We start from the raw sequence: 22,920 nt of genomic DNA, 5'->3' as shown, positions 1-22,920 counted from the left end.
AGTTGTATCAGGCTTCTCAGGATTATTCTAGAGCCTTTCTGGGCAATCTGTTGCAATGTTGATCTCCCTCACGGTGAAGAAAATTTCCTAATATTCAGTAAGAATTTGTCTTGTTGCAATTTATGTCCATTGCTTTTCATCTTTCAGTGTGCACATCTGAAAGTCTGGCTCAGTCTTCACTAAAACTTATTCCTATGTTTGCTTACACAGCAGAATTATTCCCTGCATGCGCCTCCCCCCCCTCCCCCCCCCCGTTTAGTTTTGTCATTTTAAAATTAGGTGAAACAAGCTCTATCAGCCTTTCCTTGTACTTCAAATTAAGCAGCCAGTTGATAGGCCAGTCTTCCTTCATTTTCAGCAGCCTGCCAATATGGGGTGCACATGTGAATATCACTGCCACAGTGGCATAAAATGACCAATCTTACTCTGTCATAGTGTTGCTGAAAACTATAAAAAGGCGCAGTGGTATATCCTGAAGATGTCTGCTTTGGTTGGTGAGAATGCCAGACATTGTTATGAAGTACTACAGTATTCTTTTGAAGGGTTTCTTTAATGTTAAAATCCCATGATGGACCCTAGCCATAGCTTCTGTCCCTGTAGCACAAAACACTGTTCTTACCAAATTTAAAGTAAACAGTTAGCTAAATGCTTGCATAACAGGGGGTTTGTTTGATGTTTTAAGGACATTCCATATTATAGAAGGTATTGAGATTTGTCTTGAGTACCACTGCACTTTTTAAATTTACTGATAGTACCAACCAAGCAGATGTTTGGGGTTTTTTGGTTTGGTTTGGTTTGGGTTTTTTTTCCCCAGAAGATTCATGCTGGGATTTTCAAAGTAGCCTCCAAATCCTAATTCAGATTATCAACTCACCCAAATGTAGGTACCCCAAATTCTCTTGAAATTCATGGCAAGTTATGTCTTTCCTTGAAAACATTCACAATTATGTCCAAAAGTAAAGGCATAGCTGATTTTTTTTGTTGCTGATTGTTCTGTGTGTGTGTAGAATAAGTAGCCCATTAGAGAAATGTCCCCAAACACTGAAGTCCTCTGTCCAACATCCTAACAAGCTACCACAGAGACATGTGCTATGTCTGTAGTGGCTATACAAGACACTTTTGTCACAGGGTATTGCAGTTCCGTTAGTGTGTCAGAACGTGTTTCTGTCCCAGTAGTAATTCAGGCTAGCTCTGGTGTTGCCATCGGAGTAGGAGAGTTCTAACTTTGAAAATTGTTTTTCTTTTTTGTCCTTGGAGATTTGAAAGGATATTTGAGGGTGCAAGACCATTAGACTAAAATTTAAGATGAAAACTGGTCCAACTAAGGTTTAAGGAATATTTTCATCACCTTCATATTGTAGAAGTCTTTTTACTCCCTGCAGTGGAGTGAGTGGCAGGACAAGTTTGCATTTGAAGGCAACTCTACCTGTGTATATAAGGGGGCCCTGAGGCACAGAGAAAAAAATTGCCCTTTGTTGTGCAATTGAGTGGGTAGAAACGAATGAGATGGCAGTGAATTCTGTATCTGCAGAGGCAGCTGTGTTTTAGCCATAAGACTGGCAAGTCAATAATGTTGCGAAAGCTGGCTTGCACCCTTTACAGTACAGTACTTCTGAACAATGTAACAAATATGCAGAATTTATACTTAAAACTTCAGCACTTTAAAATGCCAAAAGTTCCATCAATTTTCTTCCATATTTTACCAGTTTAATGTTATACTTAAATTTCTTTTGAAATTGTTGTACTTAAAATTAGAGGTATTACCCACAGGAAAACTCTAGTCTGAGTATTCTAAGCAAAAATAATTTAAAATTGGGTGTTCACTTCTGCAAGTTAGTCTTGAAAATATTTTCATTTGTCATTTCATGGTTTTTAAGATCCCCCATTTCACCTCCTAAGTGATTTTTTTTTTTTTCTTTCAAACCATAAATTAGGAGGTAGCAAAGCACATAGCACTGTATGTTTTATTTTGTCATGAACAGATACAGGCTTTCCATGCACCTCAGCTAACCTACACCATTAGTATACTGTTATTTTGCAAGTATTTTCTCAATATGTGGGAAAACAGAAGCCAGATGACTGTTGAGGGGAAAAAAAAAAAAAAAAACTATGGGAGATCACACAGAAAAAAGTCAACTTTGGAAGTTAAGTTCCCACATACTATCTATTTAACCTACACTGCTGCTGAATACTGAGGGAGGAAAAGATTTGTGGACAGCATACATTCTAAGTGTGAACAGTTTGGGCACTTCTTTTCCCTAGGATTTTATAGTGCTTTCTTCCAGATGTCTTGTGGTAAGAACAGGCTAGTTTGTTTGGGTCCATCCCACTCCCCTGCCCAAGATCTGTATTTGTCCTGCGTAGGAAGTGCACAAAGCCTGCTTCTGAACTTGCAGTTTCATCTGATCGAGAGACTTCTTTACATTTGTCTTTCCAAAACAAGATATTTTCCATTCCAGCTTGCTTGATTTATAAATATGATATTGCAAAATACCCAGAGTAGATAGTGTCAGATATTATCCTTGATACCATTGGTTTCTCTAGTTTCTACAGTTAGCAGTAATTCTGATTGCTAGTGAAAAGGAGGGTATTCTGATTTACCGCTGTCTTAAAGAGCTTACTGTACTTTGAAGGGGAGAGCATTTGCATACTGATGAAATTCCTAAAATCCCAGAGCCTCTTTACTTCAGACACCACCACCCCCTCCACCCTCTGTCCTCTAGTCCCTTCCCAGGAAGCAAACTATCTACTGGACACTCTATTGACATCCTAAGTTCATTGTCCAAGAAGTCTTTTTTTTTAGGTCTGGTTGATTAGTAGCTGTTCCCTCTCCCAAGTTGCCACTTCCTCAGGAGCTGCCTGAGGTAACTGCCCTCTGATGTATCATTTATATGGATGGCTGGACATTGCTCTCTTTTCAGCATTTCATTGCTTTTTAGATGGCAATTGTTGGATGACATCTTACATGGGAGTGAGATAACAGACTTAAAGAACAGCAAGCAAAATCATTTAAGGGCTGTTAATAATTTTGAGCCCTGTTTAAATTAGTATTTTTCTATATTCTTAATGTAAAAATATAATTTAGACAAATTTCTGTGGTATCGACACCAAGTTAGCGCCACACATTTTGATTTGCTAAAGATTTGCTTTTTGTACTGTTAGCACAGGTCAGTGGCATCATAAATGTGTATGAATCAGAGTCCTAACACTTATTTTTTTTTCCTTTTGCATGGAATTTAAGTTGCTTGGTGCTTCTTTCCCTGCTTTGTTCTCTCCAAAGAATAAATACACTCATCAAGTCTTTGGTAGTTTTTGTGTATACACCTAGATGAATGGTTGAATCTTCCTTTTAAGGAGATGAAGAAGGGAGGGGAAAAAAAGTCTAATGGTTGTATGTTGTATTAGAGTTTGTGCTCTAATGGTTGTATGTTGTATTAGAGTTTGTGCTCTCTTGTTGTTTCCTCTGTCCAGAAAACAGAAATTTTTGTGACTATCCACTATGGCTTAGAGATACCAGAGGTTAAAGGATAAAAAAAAGGTAAATGGTCTTAAAGTCCAAGAACCTGGTTCTAAGTTGCAGAGCCCTTCAGGGCGTGACCATTATTAGTTAAGGGGAGGGAAGAAAAAAAAGCAAGCTCTTTATTCCATGTAGAAGATATGACTTACTTTGTATGACTAAAAATACTGTGCTCTGTGGTCAACATGGTATGAATTAAAAACTTGTTTACAGAGATATTTTGGAGCTCTTAAGCTGCATTGCTCCTCTGGCATGCTGTGATCTGGAGAGCTGGTATGATTTCTTTTACCCCTACCTAGATAGATGGAATTTGCTGAACTCTTTGCTCTTCATTGAAGTTGATCATATTTGGGGGTCATGCTGTTTTTAGATTAGTGCATGTATTTGAATATTTGTGACAGCTACAGCTTGTAGAGTTTTCTGCATGGATAGCTAGCTGTTCCTTTCCTGACATTTCAAACTGAAGGGGCTGTACATGAAGGCAAATTAGTTAGGGAAGATGTTCAAGTCACTTGGAAAGATCAGTTTACAGATTTTTGCAGCAATAAATAGTACTTTTATTAGAAAAATGAGTCAAATTAGGGAAATCTTCTCTTACAGTAATCCACTGAATATGCATTCCTTTTGTATTCTGCTTTTACTTTGGGGTTAGGTTTTTTTTTTTTTAAACTTTGCATATTATGGTTCCTTTAATGAGAACAAAGGAAAATGGGTTGGTGCCAGCTCCAACCAAGATGCCAGAAATTCCTTTGCTCAGAGATTTCCGGGCCAGTGATTGAACTCCCCATACTAAAACTAAAGGCAAGTTAGAACAATTTGTAGAGAGGTACTGGTCTATCTCACCATAAATAAATTTAAAAAAAAAAAAAAAAGAAAAAGAAAAATCCAAGTGCAGTATAGCTTCCTTTTGCAGGGGGTGGGTGGGGTGGGGAGAAAATTGGACTAGAATAAGACTAACTTTTTCAGTCCAAAAATCTTCATGGTCTTTTGTGAGACCTCGCATAAGTACTTGTAAGAAATCTGCTTTGTATGAGCAGACTAAACCAAAGTGAGTAGAGTATACTGAATTTCAGTAGAAGCATGTCTAAAGGCTCCATATAAAGAAGGGGTCCTGTTGTGGTAAAGTGTTTATAGACATGAAAGATAAGTTTTTCATTAAATATTCTGACCTGGTCAGATGAAAATGCTTGCTGCTATTTGTTTTAAAATGTTTAAAGCTTCAAGGCTTAAACAGGGGAAAGGAAGGATTTAACCAATAAGGTGGTTACTCCTTTTTAAATGCATAGTAACAGCTATGGAAGCTCAGTTGAATCAATCATCTAACTGGCATGGTAATTCACATGCCGTAAATAACAATTAGAAAGCAACCGCTTGCTGTATATATGGGTGGAGTGATACTCTATACCATTTCCCTGAACATCTATTTATTTGAAAGAAGTATTATTTTTTCACTGGCCTAGATAGAATTGCATAAAACGGTTAAACTTTCCTATTTCATTGATATTTTGGCAGTTTATAGGATTTTAGAAACCAAAGGGGGAGACCTGTTACGATAGGACTATAGTCTCCAAAGTCAAGAAGCTTCTGAGATGATAGTAAGGAGCAGGTTTACCAAATTCTAAGAATACTAATTTGCACAAGTTCCCTTGCATGTTACATTACTGGAAAGTACTTGTTTAATTTCCAAGGATATGGGTATAAAACCTCATTCAGCATTTAGAGGGGAACTTGATTGAATGGGCGAAGATGTTTGGGGTCAATTCTTTCAGTTCCTAGAGCAGTTAAGTCTCATGCAATTGCTTTCCATGTCTGTATCTTTCCTGAGTAAGTCTGCAATCTCTTGTCCAGTTTTGGTCAAGTGAGGCAGAGGACTAAGAAATTATAATATGGTTGTAATTACCAATATGTTAGCCTTCAGTAACTGCCTGGAGGAGAGACCAAAATTAATTTCCCCACTAAAAGAAAGGCTTCAGGACAAACCAAAATATTACTTGTTCTAGTTACATCTGTTAACAGCTAATCATCATGTATGGTTTGGGATTAGCTGCAGCATATGCTATTTTTTGCTAAGGTACTGAAAGGTAAAAAAAGTTATGGGAAGAGATCTGCATAGGGCTCAATATACTGGTAGAGCCTTGGCATCAAAGGAGAACTGGCTGTGCAGGAAGCTGGGATTAGTGCGGTAAAGTAGAGGTTCGGTGGTGTGTGACGGAGATTCGTAGGAAATGAGCTTTCAGTTCCATTGTTCGTGGAACAACTTTGTTAAAAGGCAGCTAGAAAGCTTCATCTTTCTCTGGTTTGGAAAGGGCATTTGAGGAGATTGAAGAAGTGGAGGCATGGTGATGGATTATTTATAGGCTGAACAGCTAGGGAAAGTATTGTGGCAGATTGAGGAAAAATTAGGTGGGAAAGTGGGTGTTTGCAAAGTTTGGTGAATGAAGTTTTCCTTCTGACTTGTTATCTTTCTGTGAGCACTTCATTAATGTATAGGGTCAGAATTTTGGCTTGGCCTTGAAGTCATGTATAGTTCTTAAACTTCATATGCTGTGACGTTTCCAGGCCTTGTATTTTCTCTTTTGTCCCTGGCAAGGTATGAATGAGATCTGAGCTTTAGTATGGCTCCAAAGCACTGTTGCAATATAAGTTTTGAATAATGATGATGGTATGCTCCATTCCTAAAATGTGTTGATAAGTGCCTTTGTGTAAGGGATGCAAAAGCTGTTGTAACGTTTTCAGAAACTGAGCAAGCTTTTCCTTTGTCAGACTCTTTTCGTCATGGTATTTTTCTCTGAAGAAAGAATTTACATTATACTTTTGGTTACTATAGTTAAAAACCCCTGCCAGCTCTGTTTTCACAATTCTGCAGCATAAAATGTCTCACTACTCACTAAAGGGGGGGGAGGGGGCAAAACAAAGCCCTAGTTTTCCTTAGGAATGAGTATTTTGTCCTTGAAGAATGCTTGAACATTTTAAAGTTTTGCACTCCTGCAGAAGGAGAGGTCATCTCTCTTGAACAATGGCTTATGTGCAATTGCTGTGAAGACTTTAAAAAAAATAGTATGTTGATACAGCCAGATTTAGCTATCATCTTCACTTTTCAGAAGTGTTGGGCATTCAGCATCTCTCTCTGTTCAGAGAAAATAATTTAAAAGTGATCTGAACTATCCCTTATCCAGGACTGAGATGCCTGTGTCAAGTTCCTAGTTGTTACCAAGCCTAGGAAGCAAGATGCTTTGAACTCCTAGTTTTAACCTTAATGTTTTTAATTGTTCTCTTGAAATAGATCAGTTGTTAGAGCACACAAGGAATAGTTAAGACTCTTAATTCTGTTCCTTAATTTAAGGGGTTCTCTGCTTGCTTTTTATTGTTAGAAATTGTGCAACTATGTAACCTAGTCCTCACATACATGTCCCTACCCTAAGAGTTATGCTTTTAACTTCATCTCAGGAAAGACAGAGGGACCTTTCTGATCCCTGTTAACTTGCAGATGTGTGCTTGCTAGGATTGTAAACCAGGTCAGTTGGTCCCCTGGTGACTGGTTGGGGAGCTGGGGAGGAATCGGCCTCCAATTATCTTGTATTTGGTACTGCACCCCCCTTCTGGGGTTGGGGAAGGGAGGTCTAGGGAAATCTAACTGGTGAGCTGCAGTAGGATAGAGGGCATGTAGGCTTCAGTTCACTTTGGAAAAAAAATCTGCCTTTTTGCCTCTGATACTTCAGGAAGCAAATTCTTCACCAGCAGGAGAAAGGACAGTTGGTAAGAAGGCATTCATGCTATGAGACACTTGTTAATATTTGAGGTTTCTGCTGAGGAATTGTGTCAGGAGGAGCTGAATTGACTTTTTCACTTTCATGGTTCCAGGAACTTTATAGGGGGAAAAATAAGTCTTAAATTTATTGCCACGTGTATGGGCAATGTAGAAAGCCCAGTGGGTGGAGTCCAGTGTTGTAGGGTGGCGAGGGCACAGCCTTCAAAATAAGTAAGATATGGCATCAGACTATAGGACTTTGAGCCCAAACAAAATGCCAGCTCATGAGACAGGGAGTTTTGCATAAGGACTGGAGAAACTCGAGTCCTTTTAAAATTGAGTAAAGATCTACAGATCAGACAGACCAGGTCTCCTTTTTGAGATGACAACTAGAGGGTACACTTGATACCTCAGTTCGTCTGGTAGACACTGGAGCATGCCTGTGTACATAATGTTGAAGACGAATTTATTGATTCTTATCAAAAGGTCATCAGAAAGGATGAGCTGTTACTAGAACCACAATGCAGCTTAATGTGAATTAAAAAAAAAAAGCTCCTCTCCTTTCTCAGTTGAGATACGAGTGCAGAGAATCTGTGACTGTAAGCATCTCTCTTAATGTGTGTGTCTATGTCTGCTCATACTGGATACTGTCCTCATAGGAGCACTGTGAAGCTTCATTAAAGTTCTTAAAGTGCTTTATGATCCTCAGATGGAAGGTGCTTAGAAATGAAGTGTTTGTAATCAGATAAGTTAGTAGCACATAACAAGGATATAACCTATTAACACTAGCTATTAACAGCACTGTTAGCATCAGAAAGCTTAATGGTTAGGTTTTAAAATGCAATTGCCCTCTGAAAAGGGATGTGCAGATTTTGTATATGCTGTGTATTTTTATGCTCTACTCCATTGTTTTCTGAAGTACTGTGCTGCTGCTTCTTCCACAATTTTGGTGGGGGAAATGCTGCGTTGCAAAAAAAAAAAAAACCATCACCACCACCACCAAAAAAACCACCACCCCCCCACCCCCCCACCAAAAAACAACAAAACCCCAAAAAACAACCAACCAAAAAAAAAAGGGGAAAAAAACTCCAACAAACCCCAAACCAAAACTTTTTGTGAGCCATCTTATCCAATATGCCAACAGGAATAGATAAAGAATGAGGTATGTGTCAGTTGTTAGCTTAGTTGAAAAAATTCAATTAAAGCATTTATTTCATTTATTTTTATATTAAAATAAGGATTTTGAAGTTGCTTCCAAATAACATTTTAAAGGAGACAAAACATGGGTAATTTTCACCTTCAAGTAGAGTCCATGGTTCTTACAGAAGACAAACTAGTCAAGGTAAAACCTAGGCCCATACATTTTTAACAGGATGCTAAATAACCCAAGATGTTTTATCCATGCTACAGTTACTTAAGAATTGCCCATACTGGCCTCTCTAGATATTTTCACTGATATTTGCTTGTCCCCCCCAAAAAAGTTTTGTGATTAAAAAAGCTTTGTCAATAGAACATTGACAAGGTGAAATTTTATAGCAGTGATTTACACTTGATACACAGCAACTCAAGTGAGTGCTGGTTGCTTAAAGCCATCGCAGTATTATCAACTCCTTGAAGTAAAAGCTTCCAGGACTTCAGAATGGAGAGCTGGCAAGCCCTACTGAAGTTAAGAGGATTTATAAGTCTGAGTAAAACAATTTGGCTTTTGAGAGGGAGTAAAATTATCTGTAGCTTAGTGCGTACTGTCATACTCAGTGTGAACGTGTATAGAACGTGCAGCTGCAATACTTAATGTAATTTTTCAGAAGGTGGATAGCTGTTTCATAAATATGCATATATATTTGCTCTTATGAAACTTTGTGTAAATCAGATGCCTAGCAGTTGGTTTGGGTTTTGTCATTAGATATTCAGAGCAATTGTGGTGTTCTCTTCAGGTCTTGCCACAAATAAGAATATGTTCCCTGAGATTTCACCACATTTCTTAAATTGCTGTGTTTGGATTAGCCCTGCCGCAAAGCACCGCCTGCAAGCTGTTACATCCAGCAGGCTGATTCTCTGCTCTGGTTTAGACAGAGCAACCTGAATAGCTAGCATCTAACTGCTTTTATTTCATTAAGTACCTGTAAATGCAACACGAATGAGCTATTTCCAGAGTTTCATGAGCCTGCAGAGATAGAGGTAGGGGAGGTTAGGGTGCAGGCTGTAGTCCTGTTGAAGAAATCCCCTCATTGAGGGAATCCCCATTGGAGAGTTTCTGTACCTTACTGTGAGGGTAGTAGGAGCAAAGCGTGTCAAAACATGAGCCGTATTAGCTGTTCATAGCCTCCTGATGTTTTTTTTTTTTTTTTGAAACATAATGTTCAGCTAATGACTTAAGTAGTATGATAATACACACTAATGATTTTTACTCTCATTCATAACGTGCAGCTTCTGCCCCCCCAGTCCATTCCTATGGAGTGCCTCTCTATGACTTTTCAAGTCAGTTTCATTCTGTGGTGTTTTTTCACTGCTGGTGTCGTCTTTTTTACTTTCTACATAGTTATAGTGCAAAACTGTACAGAATTAAAAACTTGTGTATTTTAAGTGTTCAACCCGAGGGCGTTCTCATGAGCTTCCCGAGTTGCTGTCAGTTATCTCACCGGGCACGGTGACATTACACAGTCGGTTCAAGCATTTGTTACCTGTGTGGGGCTGACTTGGAAGCAAGCCTCCTCACAGCAGAATCACACTTGCATTACCATACACTGTTTCTGAACTATCTTCTGTACTGTTTCTGCACATACAAGGTAATGTCTGGAAACATCCTGCAGATTTTTTTTATGTTGCAACATGCTGGGATTCTCTCTTCCAACTGTTGGAGCATTTATCTATGGAAACTGTGGGAAGGGACTATTGAGTGTCTGCCTCATGACTGAGTTGCAGCCTGAGACTTAAAACAGTTAAGGCAGTAGGAGAGACCAAGTTTCTGCTGTCCTGCAGGTGTTCATGCCTCTGAACCTGGATCTCAGGTTTATGTGTGCATGTCATGTAGACAGTCCGGTTACAGTCTGGATTCATTCTGGACTGAAGATGAACCTCCTCTTGTCTTTGAATCAGGATGGGTGCTTAAAATGTGGTTTCCTCTTGAGATAAGTGCTAGGGTCAAGTGTCCCCCAGTGCACCGCAGAAGAGTGCGTGTGGCTAGTGGGACCTACACATTTCATCATTCACCGTTTATTGGTTCTGCAACCTGAATGCAGAAGTAGCATAATTGGCTGCTTTATTTTTAGCTAGCTTTAAAGAGAGACGCTCCAGCTGAGTTGCTCTCCATATTCTCACGGCTCACCTATTTTACCCTTTCTGTGTATTGCCTTTGCATGATGAACGGAGAAGAGCCAAGCGGGTGGAGAGCGCGTTAGGGCGGCGTTGCTTGGCGGGGAGAAGTTGTCCCCCGGTGCAGGCAGGGCGCTGTCCCTTTAAGGCGGGAGGTAGGCCGGCCCCGTCTCGCGATTGACAGCTTGCCTGGAGTCACATGACCTGCCTCTATTTGAAGGTCACAAAAAGCTGCTTCCTTTAGAGAGAGCAAGAGGGAGCGAGAGGGAGAGGGAGCGAGAGGGAGAGTGAGTGAGGGAGTTTAAGCCAAAATGGCCGACAGAGTCTCTGCTGGTTTCTGAACATTTGAAATTAAAAAAAAAAAAAGAAAACAAAACAAACACAAAATCATTTTTGGATCTTTTTTCATTTCCATTTCTACCTTGTATGCCTCAACTCGCTGGATTTAAGCACTGCTGCACTTTATGAGGTTAGTGGTACATTTATATTTTATTATTATTGTTTTTACCTATCAGTAGATTTTTTAAGAGCCTGAGCTGACCGTTTTCATTCGTGGTTTTGCAGAGGTGTTTTTTCTAGCACAAATACTTGCTTCAGATGTTGTCTGGTTTTACGTGTAAAGCACTTTTAGTGGATTTTTAGGGCTTTTTAGGATGAGGTCTCCGTAGAAGTGTATCGTGGATTTTGAAGAGATTTGTAATTTAAAACACTTAGGCAAATTACAGAAGATCGTTTGTATTTTCCAAGCTGGTGAAGGACAAGATAGTACTGAAAATCTTGTTTTATTTAAATAGGGGCTTCTTAAACAGTGACTTCTTCCCCACAGCACCCGAAGCTCTTAAATCTGCTGCAAAAATTTGCATATATAAAAATGGGTTTGCATTCTTTCTGCTGCTGGGTCCGACAAGGGACAGATGGGGAAGTGTTCTCACCGGGCCATCCTTCCCAGGCAGAAAGGGGGGGGGGGGGGGGGGGGGGGGCGAAACAGCCCTAAAATCACGCACCCAAGCGTTTACAGTGCTAGGGTTGGGTAGGGAGGTTTGGGGCTTGGAGGGTTGCTGCCGGCAGAGCGCACACAGCAGCCGCCGGGCCCCGGCGCGGGCTCGGGCTGCGCTCCCCTCCCCCTCCCGCGGCGGCCGGATCCGCGGTGTCGGCTGCCTCTGAGACCAAATGGTCCTGCCCCACGGACACGGCATGGGGAGTTCGAGCGGGCCAGGCGTGCTAGGTAGTGCCGGCTTGAAAATGGTCTTGCTATGGTCTAGCTGCCCAGAAGTAAGGGGACCCTTCTCTGCTTAACGGGTCTGGCGACTGATAAAATGTGGGGCAGATATTTAGGAATGCACGCTTGCAAGATGCTGGGTGTTACTGATGTTTTGTAGACTTTTTCTCTGTGTTCTTTATAAAACGGATATTCATCTGCATCTTAGTAAATGTAGCTAAAGAGCTGTGTTTTCTCGCTTTTTTCCTGTCTTCTATGTTACTAAAAATTTAAATCAAGTTATTTTTGCATCTCCCTCCAGAACCAAGCAGAAAATTAAAGGGAAATAGCTGAAGCTTGCTTTCTGCGAACAGGCCCCTCCTCCTGCATTGTAAGAGTGTGATGTAATGCTCCTTTCTGTGAGGTTAAATGAAAAAAAATCCTCTGTGATAGTATACGTTATTCTTCACCCCTTCCTGATAGGCCTTGTACTGTGATATTTTTTGTAGCTGGATATTTAAGCAGCAGATAATTAAGCAAATAATCATGTGAATGTACTTTCACATTGCAGTGTATGCGTGCATTGATTATGGTTAGCAGGTCAACTTTGTAAACCTACAAGATGGGTCATATTTTATATTTCTTTGTAGCCTTACATCTGTACAGTTAAATACAAATGGAGGAGACAGATTTGGATACGTTTACTGAAAATGTATCTGGCTATCCTCATTATAGTTTTGTAGTAGTATGTATCAGAGCTTTGTTTTTTTCCTCCACTGGCTAGCAAATACTTGAAATAATTCTGCAGTATATTAAGTTTCTCTTGGAAATTAAAGGTGTCTTTTTTCTCAGTTTGCTCTAATTTAAAATAAAAAGAACTCCATTCAAATTTGATACAGTGTATTGTGCTGATAATTTTGGTCTTACAAAGTTTAGTAGTTATGAATAACCCAGTTCATGTATGAAGTAATACATTCCCCCTGTTTAGGGTTAATGAACTTATTAGATTCCACCCTCGTATTATTGGCATGTATCTGTGTGAGGGAATATTATAAAAATGTTCTGTGTCTTTGACCTGATGCAGCCTGATGGCTTTTGTTATTCAAAGCCTTCTTGGGCTTAGTGGAGATCCTGATGTAGCCCAAATATGTTGAATACACCTGTTGATTGACAAACTTAATTAGACATTAGAACTGTTTTCAAATACAGTATAAAGTAGTAGTATTCCCAGATTTGGTACTTACTGGACCAGAACATCAATTCTGTAGTTTATGTGATAATTGCGATAGCATAGGATGGCTTAACTGAGGAAGTAAAGAAAACCTAAATTTTGTTCTGGGTTGTCAGTATTGTAGGACGTAGCCTTCCCAGAATCTGGGCTTGAGAAAAGTACTTGCCTTTCCTGTGTATTTTTTTTGCCTGCATGCATTACTGTCTATGTTGTACACTTCCAAGTTGTGTAAATGTTAGTATAGCTTGATTGTTAGGAAGATGGAATACAGGATATTTTCTGATAACTGCAACTGCTCGTAGCTGTCAAAGCTCTCGTGGATCAGATAAAAAGCAACTATTGAGAATAACAGAAGTGATTCCGGTACAGAGTCTGTCAGACATTTAAGTAGCTTTGTGAGACAGTACACTGTGAATAGGAAGGACCAATTAAAATAATTCCTCATATAAATATGTCTTTGACCCATTAAATCTTAGTGTAGGGTGTGTTGAGTGCTCTGCAGCCTGTGAAATCGTAGGTTTTAAAAGTGTGAGTCTGGGCAGTTCTCAATACTGTTTGCTTTCAGTATGTTCCTGCAGTACAAAGGGAACAAAATACTTATTTAAAATAATTTTGAGAGACTTGAGTTGCAGTTTCTAGATCAGTTTGAAGCTTGCAGAAGTGTTGGAGTGGGGGAGCCTTTTTTTGCTTCGTTCAGTTTACAGTGATGACAGTGGGCTCAGAAGCTTATTTCATTTTTCGCTTTGCACTTGTGTGTCAATTGTTACTGGTATCTATAAGAACTGGTCCCTTTCTGAAGCAGACTATTTTAGTAGGTTGAAAACTACAGTGAAGTGTGTAGTCAGCAGAGACCCTGGAGTTTTTTGCACTACATCTAAGACATTCTTGAGAAAGAATTGACAAGAAAAGCCTTATTGCCATTGAGCTTCAATATACAGGAGTCTGCAGTTCTAATGGGAAAAAAATTCAGGGAAAACAAGCGACTGAAAAATCAGTGTGCTTACTTTCAGCAGCTTTTTTTAGCCTCTCTCTCTCCTGCTGGGAAGGAGAAAAAGGAAACTTCATAAGATCATACAGTCTGTGCCAGCTGGTTTCAGCTAAACTTAACCTTTTGAGACTTTTGTCTCTTACTTATTAATAGATGGCTCAGTAGAGGAGAAAGCATCAAAATCTATAAATGAAGAAAAATCTATAGAATTAGTGTATTGCTGGAAGAGAATTTTTACCCGTACCTTTCCTAGTACCACTGCAAAAACTTGTTGTGGCTTGCACCTTGAAGCAGAATTCTTTAATTCTGGTCATTATGGATCTACTTTCCTTTTGGTGACCAGGATGGAAAGTGAGAAGTTTAATTTACAGTTTATTTTGAACAATATTTGTTGGAATTTGCACATTTGGTATTGTCTTCAGCTGGCAGTTGTTCTATAATTTAAAAGTTTGAGGGGTTTTTTTTGCTTTGATTAAGAAGAAACCTACCTTTTTCCAAAGAGCTGTTTCAGCTTAAGTATTGGTTTCCTATTTAAATAGGCCAAAATTTGAGGCAGGAAGATAAGATACATAGGATGTTTAGCTCTAAAAAGCTATACTTCATGTCCTGTCAAGGGGACCAGGTGTGGGTATTGGGGTTCTAGTTTTGTAACCTTCCTGAAAGTCTTGCTAAGGGTGGCGTGTAATGCCAGGGCAAAAGTAAGATGTCTTTTCACTTAGAAGAATCCTGCTGAGGAAGCTGGTTATATTTTAAGTTGCTAAACTTTAACTATTTAGCTATAATTATTGCTGCAGAATTAATTAGATAAACAGATGTAAAATTCAGTTTAGGTGAATACAAAGATTTATTGCTTCTCTAAGCAAGACAAGTTCAGTATTTCAAGAAACAGCAGCTTTAGTTGCTAATGTGACACTGGAATTTAGTTAGTATGATTACATGTGTCATATTTCAAATATTGGTCAAACAAAATATCTGAAGTTGTGTATCAAGATACTTTTTGGCCATTTCAGTGTTGAGGGCAAACGTGGAGGCATCGTGGAGACGATAAAAAACTATATACTGAAAATATTTCTATTTTGTTTTAGCGATGGTGCCATAATTGTTTTGAAGGGCACAAGAGAAAGGGTGCCTTTCTCTATCTGTGGTGAATTCCAGCTCCAGAGCTGTGCATTTAGCACACTGCTTAAATACTTTCTCTCCTTTGTACATAGGCTTCCAACCCAAGAAGACAACAGTTTCTTTTTCTTTTTTGTAAGAGACAGAGCATGTATTTTGGGAGCAGCATGAATATATGCAAACCCTAATTTTTTTTTTTATATGTAGTGCCATCAACACACTTCTGAAAGGAGTTCCTAAGGGTTTATGGATGTTGTCATTTTAAACGTTATTTTTCTGTCTGTATACAGTATGCTGGCATTATAGTTCAGGGCTGAAATGCTCTGGTGCTACTAGAATTATATATTTATAATAATTTCTGAAAAGTCATTCTTAAGAACTGGTTGATGTGATATTTGGATATTATAATATGGGAAAATTGAAAGACAAACCTTGATCCTCTTTCAAAATATTGTTCCAGGACTACTTTTAATTAGCCCGTTTTAGTCATGTGGGAAAACATAAAACAAGATACAAACCCTGGAGTTATTTCAGGTACCTAAGAGAAGATACATTAATAAAACACGAGATGATCTTTAAAGGCAGAACAAATCAAACTAAGGGTTAAACAGCATGGAAAAATGTGTGCTGATATACCTGGAGAGAAACTACTGCGGGGAGTCTTGTTAAAACCCACAGGTAGTAAGCACGAGAGCTGAGTACTGTTCCTTTCAGTGCTACAATTTGTGTCTGAATTTAATTAAATGCATGCTTGTATGTGTTAGGCAGAGAAAATTATCTAAAAGTACTTCGATATCAATAGGTGGTGAAATCCTTAGAAGTACAAAGCATGTGTATTAATACAAATTCATGTTAAACTGAGACTTTTAGAAGTGAAATGTAGCCTTGGACTGTACTACAACAACAAAACCAAAACAAAGCATCAAGATACAACTGTCTTTTATTTCATGCCAGCAGGGGAGTGCTTCTCTTTTTGGGATGGTACTTGTGAGGTCTTAACTTCAGAGCATTTTGAACCTCGGGGGAGGTCGACAAATTTTGAAGTAGCTCAAATAAGAGCAGCAAAACATAATAGAGGGAGGTAGTCCAGCAACAAAACACTTCAGCTTTTTTGTATTTATTTTTATAGATACATACATTCTCTGCAAATGAATAAGCAGTTGTTTAATTTGTGTCAGAAAAAGCATTATTTTGACATTGAGCTCCATCGTAGTTGAATGTGCTTTGAACAGGACAGTTACTTCAGCAACTAAAAAGCAGAAAGGTACGAATATTTTTAAATGAAGGTGGCCATTCTTTTAATTCCTTAAGAGTACACAAAACCCCACCGTGCGTGCTTAAATTATGAAATAAGGGGATGGTGCTCATCTTTCCCAGTATTCTTAGTCGGTGCAGAGTTAGGGCTTCCTGAAGTACAGATGAGGGTATAAGAGCTGAACCCAAAAACTGATTTGAACTTGAGCAGAACATTGTCTTAATCTCTGAATCACAGAAGAAATATTTTTTAGAAAAATAAAACAAATGGAAACTACTACTAATATTCTCAGGGTTTTTTTTTTCCTTTAAGCACGGCATTTGTTAAACAGCACAATCATAAGCTACTGTCCCTCTGTAATTTCATAGTGGCTGTTGGGCACAGCCTCCGTGTACATGAGAACATGCAAAACTTCACCTACAGTGAGACTGCTGGAATTTATTTTTTAGCATGTACATACCATAGCGCTTGTAGATTTTTGAGCTTTTTGGGCTAGTTGACCTATATGAAAACAGGAAAGGTTAAATATATGTTCTGTTAATGCCACTTAACCATTAATTAGAGTTGAGCTCAATTGTCCCATTTTACATTTGCTCTGTGGCAAATACACACAGATGTGTTGTCGTCATGGTTCAGTCTACATTTGTGAACTTGGTTATGCCTGAGCCATTCAGTTCTCCAGGATGCAGTGTCCTGTGTTACTTAAACGTTCCTTAAAATGTCTTCCATGTTTCTTCCACTTTTTTTCCCTGGCTTAAATTTTACTGTTTGTAGTAGAAGACATTGCAACTTTAGTATTAGAGTCCTAATGTAGCAGCATTCGTGTTCTTGTTGCAGCTTCTGTATTAGCATTTATATTTTTAATTGTATATAATTTCAGTTAAGCAATCATGCTGGATTCGGGGTCTGATGTAAAACACATGGTTCTAATTCTGTGTTGATACTCTAGATATACTTGTATACAAAACAGCTTTCTTTGGCAAGAGGGTGACTACTACTGAGAACTTCATCAACTAAAGTGAGACTGATACATTCTGATATGTCACTTTGCCACCGAAATATACAGCATGTTTATCCTCAGCCTTTTGCTGAACAATTCATAGGGAGGATGATTTGATCACAACATACAAGTGAATTTTAGTATTTTAATGCTTGGAAGTTCTAATCTGGTTACTCTTGCTGGATTTTTTCCCAGGCTATTTTGCCTCTTACTGGAGAGAGTTTGGGGACAGTAAAAATGAAAATGGATACCTTCTATATGCAGGGGAGGGGAGGGCAGAGCAGAAGGAACCAAAACTTAGCTAACATCCTTTTCTAGCTTACTCATATGTGCATCAAAAACCGATTGTCCTGCAAAACAGAAAATAGTCATTAGATAGTTTGATCACCATGTAAATTTTTAAAAAATGTATTCTTCTATATTCTAGTTAAGACTATATAAATAAACCTTTCCTATTCTGTTAGGCTTTACTTGGCCACTATTAGTGTTATTACCCTGCTATTTTATTCAAGGGAGCTTCTATGGTAAATACTAAAAAAAAAAAAACCTTTAAAAAAAAATTTAAAACTGGTTAAAAAATACAGCACATGGAAATAGAGGGTATCCTATTTAGGTTATACATACATAATTCTATATCTAGCTGTTTTTCTTTGAGGATGTGATTACAAGTTTATGTGCACTGGTTGAAATCTAAAATGGTGTCTAGGTTCAAATTGCCTGTAAAAATGCTTGGTTAACCTGAAGTAAAACCCCAAAAGCTTTTTTTGAACCGAGTGTAAAAGAAGGCTCCAGCTGGTGCTACAGAAGTCAGTTATAGCAATATTAATGGTAATTTTAAATTAAATAGCCTTGTGTTACAGAGGCAAATAAATTTTCTGTTCTTTTGCAGGTAATGTTCAGATTATGTTTGATACATCTCAACCAGACCAAACAATGCTGAGAGAGAAAGTGGACAAGGCATTAGGGTTATTTTAGTTTTATTTTGTCTTTACCTGTGTCCTGTAATCCTATTCAGAGCAGATCTAGATTACCCTGGGAGGAGTGCTTGCTAACCAATATACTGGCCTTGCTGTAGTATTCATGACTGCTTCATCTGATGGAAACACACTAATGGCAGTGTGATTTAGGAAACTAAAAACAAAATCTCATCTGAGTGAAGATTTAATCTTCCTAATAAATTGTTTAGATGTACTTCTTCATGATGGTATTTCTCTAACTTTCTAGGGTTTAATCAGCAAATATGTTTAGAAAACCACTGAATTACAGTGGAAAGTTTAAGTAAATGACCTGGGATGGGAGAATTGTAAGTCTCACATGCAGGTAATTTTTCAGCAGTTTGAACCAGTTTAGTCCTCCTTGTGCAAAAGCTATCCGAATTTGCATTTAACCACCTCATCTTTGCATGGTAGCTATTCTGGAAGGGCTGTTTCTGATTAAGTCCTTGAGTAACTGTTTTTATCAAAAAATAACAGAGTATTCTGAATTTTTTTACTCTGCTATGTTGTTAATTGGGGGACAGTTTTGCTTTACATTTACCACTGTCTACAAATAATTTCTATGTCCTGATACAGAAAAACTGTAGCAAGTGTGTTCTTACCAGATTTTAGGTAAAACAAGATGAAAAAGATAAAAGCAGGTGGAGGCTAAACTTTGAGAGTCTAGGATTTATATTGGCAGCTTAACGTACCATAAAGCTACAGTTGCTTAGCTCTTTAAGCTAGCTCTCTGTGGTTAGGCCATGAATAACTGAACTAATTTTTTGAAAGTCAGGCTGTCTTGATAAAGTTTTGGGAACAAGTTTTTTTTTCCCAGGGGTGGATTTAAAGGCAGCATATACTGTTTTACATGTGATGAGCTGTATTTGCGTGATTGGATCATTGGAGTTCAGGAAAGGCTGAGGTTAGCTAATGTAAGTCTCCATTACATTCTGCTCCAGTCAGATAATGTGAAGTGAAGCTCTTCTACAACAGACTTGCAAGTATATGGTCAGCTTAAGTTTATGTAACTTCCCTTGATCTTTTTCTTAAGAAAACTTATCTTTTTAAATGATGTTTCAGTTAGTGCTAGGTAACTTGGTTAAGCTTAAATCCTTTTTCCCCTTCACATTCCTAGGCCATTTTTCTATTGTTAAAGTAATATTCTAAAATATTAGTTGTAATCATTTGAGTTTGAGCATTGTGTGCCCTGTACATTTAATGTTATGCTGTTAAAAAACAGACTTCATCACTGGCTCAGTGGATTAAGAACAAGGTTGTAGGTTGTTCTGCATTGTAAGTTTAATTGTAGTAGATAACTTGATTTCATTTTTTCATCCTGTTTTTTAACAACCTTTGAAATAATTACCTATTTTCCAACTTACCACATCTTTTGGTATTTGGGTGTGTATCATATGTATGAGCATATATGTAATATGTGCGTGTTGGCAGTTAATGCAGTTAAAAACTATCAGGTATCAGCTGACATGTGGAGACTTCTTAGGGGACCTTAGGCACGAAAGCCATAGTAAAAATTGCTCTCAAAGTCAATTCAAGTTTTTTGTTTGGGAAAAGCCTGCACAAACAAAGCAAGTGCAATTCTGTAAGGTAAGCATACAGAATTGAAGAGGAGCAGCAAGGAAATTTAGAGGCTCTCTGAAGGCCACACAGAAAGTCAGTGGCAGAGCCAGACTTGAACTCAGAAGTTCCTGGCTTGTGGCCTGGGGCTGAAGCCAGTCGTACACAGCTGTATTGAATTGTGAATAGAATGATGGTTTTTTTTTTTTTCCTTTATGGCTTTATGGGAACAAAGCTGATTTAACTAAAATTATAATGTGGGTAAAAAGATGGAATTGTGTATTTCACCTTTCTCAAAATTTCAAATGCGAAAAGTTCTGTTCTGTGTTAAAACTTGCATTCAGTGGTTGTGGATTTCCACTTACCAAGGAGTATGGTTCATGTAGCTGGGTCATAAATCGTAACAAATCGTAGTGCAGTGTCTTGAGGTCAGACCTAAGGGCTTTTGCTGAGGGTAGAGGAATTCAGGGCTTAAAAGCTGCCCTGCATACTACCTTGAGAAATATTAACTTTATTAAAAAAAAATTCTCTGAAATGTACATGATTTTCTTTGATGTCTTAAAATAGAAGTGAAAACCTAGTTCAGAGGCAATCTTCCTGAAGTTACTGTTTATTAAACTGAAATTCACATTGTATATTTACCACTTATGGAGTTTTTAATGAGGCTTTAAACATTCTTATCCTTCAGTGTAGTATGAGATAAAACCTGCTGTAGGTTTGCTGACTGGTATTGTCCTCCTTCCTGGAGTAAAAACTTAGCTTTGAGTAGCGTTTATTGCATTTATGGACAGTTTGGTTATTTGAGGAGTTCCCTTTAGGAAGGAGGTTTTGATCTAAAATATTACAGAATGAACATCACCATTATGAGTTATTTTTCTGTACTATTAAAAATCTTGGCAGGAATTAGTAAATCCATTTTCACAGTAAAAGGGACTTTCTTTTCCAGGCAAAATGTCATTAATTCCAAGCTCTAGCAGCAAAGTAGAGTTTGGTTTTTTTTGTTTTCCCTTAGGTACATTTGCTTTGTCTGTGTACCATTTCTTGCTAACTGAGGCCCTATGCAAATGGAGTATTTGGATAATAAATGGGGTATAAGGATATTTTCCTAAATTACTAGCATGGAACGTAGCTAGAGAAAACAAACTAAAAAACCCAAAACAAACAAATAAACAACACCTCGGTGTTCTACCAGGAAGTAATTTTCATTTTGTCTGTTGAAAATAACAAAAATGTTAAATAGTTCCAAAAAGAAATCCAAGTATTGAAAGCTTAACAATAAAATATTTCACTTCTGAGGGGTTGAAGCACTTGAGCCCTCCTTTCTGTCTTCTCCGCCAGTCCGCAGCAGTGCCCCAGTGTCTCCTGGCGTGTGCAGTGTGACTGTATCTCACTGTTCGGAAGGAATTGTTACCGAGTGGTGTGCACTTTGAGGCTGCATCTAAAACTTTTCATTGGTAGTTAATGAAAATCAGAATAATTAATTTGAGCATTACAGTGGTCTACTTTTTTACTCTCTCTCCTTTTTTATGCATCCTGCTAACGAAGCCAGATGGAAAATGCTTTCTGAGTTTCCCTTTCAGTTTCAGCTGTTTGAGAGTTTACAAGTCCCAATTCCCTTTGGTTGTGGCTTCAGAAGACATTTAAGCTGGATGCCTGTCAGGTTTGTTACACAAGCCTGGGCCACTTTAGAGATTGACATTGTTGTGGCAGTTCTTGCTTTATTCATCTATTACAGCTGGTAATATGTTGTAATTAAATTGTATAGTTCTTCCTAGCAGGTCTTACAGAAATACTGTTAACCATATAGTGATGAGTGGCTGAGTTTAGAGTAGAGTTGCTACCCACTCACCACCCGAAACAGTGTTGCAGACTAGATTCTTGTGATGGTGAGTGGGAGACCCAGCTGGGAGTATTTCATTCTGAGCTGTGTTGCCCCTAATTTAAGTTGGTAGAGGTAGCTTCAGTGGCAGAATGAAGTTCTCCTTCCTCTCTTTAAAACAATGTATTAGTTAAGGGCAAGCTTATCAAAGGCCAGTTTAACTAAGGATGTTGTTTCCAGTGGTGCCCAATGTTCGTTTTTGTTTGGTTTTTTGTTGTTGTTGTTGTTTTTTGGGTTTGTTTTTTTTTTTTTTAATACTCTTGAGAGAGCATGAGAAAAAGTTGGTGACTCTTACTTGGTACACTTGCCTGTTTAATTTCCACATATAAATTACACTTACTGACTACTGTAAGTCCTGCTGGTGCTTCCAGCATAGCAGATGGATTTGATTAAAGCTAAAGGTCTGGTCCTTCACCTGAGATTTTGAATTTTAAATGCTTATGCGAGTGATTGAGTTCTGTATCACTTTTACTATAAGGTTATGCTAACCTTTTTGCTAGGTGGCATTGACCATTTTTTCAGTACAGTGGCTTCATAGAAAGATAGATGCTTTGCACTGGCAGTGTGCATGGAAGCATCAATAAGATGACAAATTAGATTTCAGGTTCTAGTGTTTAAAGGGCTTTTCTTTCTGCAGGAAATAGTCTCCCACATCAGCTTATGCATTTTAACCTTCAACTTTATATAGCAGCGAAGAGTTGAGCTGTCTTTATGCAGAGCCACCTTTCTTAAAGAGGATAGAGAGAGGGTTTAACTGAATAGATTAGAAGTGCAGTTTTTTGTGGAACAGTGAATATCTTAAATTCCTGTCATGTATCATACACTGTTTTTGCATAGTGTCTAAAAAAATGAAACTGCTCTGTTTCACACTTTTACAAAATCCATTGGTGGTAGATCGGAAGAGGTAGCTGTTGATTAAAGATAGGAGGAGTCTTCAGATCTACTGTCAGCAGAGGTAAAAATTATTTTTGTTGCTGGAAACATGCAGAACTTATGTGACTCTATATGCTGAATGCTTTAAATGGTTTTGATGTAGCTATTTCTCCGTTAGGACTGATGTTGAAACAGTGTGTATTTTTAACCACTCAGAAGTAAAAAACGTCTGTTACTCTTTGAAAATTATA

The 22,920-nt window shown here is 38.2% G+C and overlaps 1 protein-coding gene across 14 annotated transcripts in view; it reads left to right on the top strand.

Annotated features, from left to right (window-relative positions):
- Positions 1-22,920, top strand: part of TNRC6B (trinucleotide repeat containing adaptor 6B) — a 136,786-nt gene that overhangs the window by 47,801 nt on the left and 66,065 nt on the right. For 2 of the 14 annotated variants that reach the window (XM_075500298.1, XM_075500245.1), the window contains exon 1: positions 10,831-11,046. The exons of 11 other annotated variants lie outside the window; for them this stretch is intronic. Coding sequence is in view for 1 of the 3 variants with exons in the window: in XM_075500245.1 (XP_075356360.1) it covers positions 11,042-11,046 (5 nt within the window). In the remaining 2 variants the exon portion in view is untranslated. Of the gene's footprint in view, positions 1-10,830; positions 11,047-12,097; positions 12,167-22,920 lie in introns of those variants that run through there. One more of the 14 variants, XM_075500272.1, reaches the window with a different exon arrangement.

This window comes from Mycteria americana, chromosome 1, assembly GCF_035582795.1.
Source record: "Mycteria americana isolate JAX WOST 10 ecotype Jacksonville Zoo and Gardens chromosome 1, USCA_MyAme_1.0, whole genome shotgun sequence".
NCBI lineage: Eukaryota > Metazoa > Chordata > Aves > Ciconiiformes > Ciconiidae > Mycteria > Mycteria americana.
The sequence above is the reverse complement of the archived record's forward strand: the minus strand, read 5'-3'. Positions and strand labels throughout refer to the sequence as shown.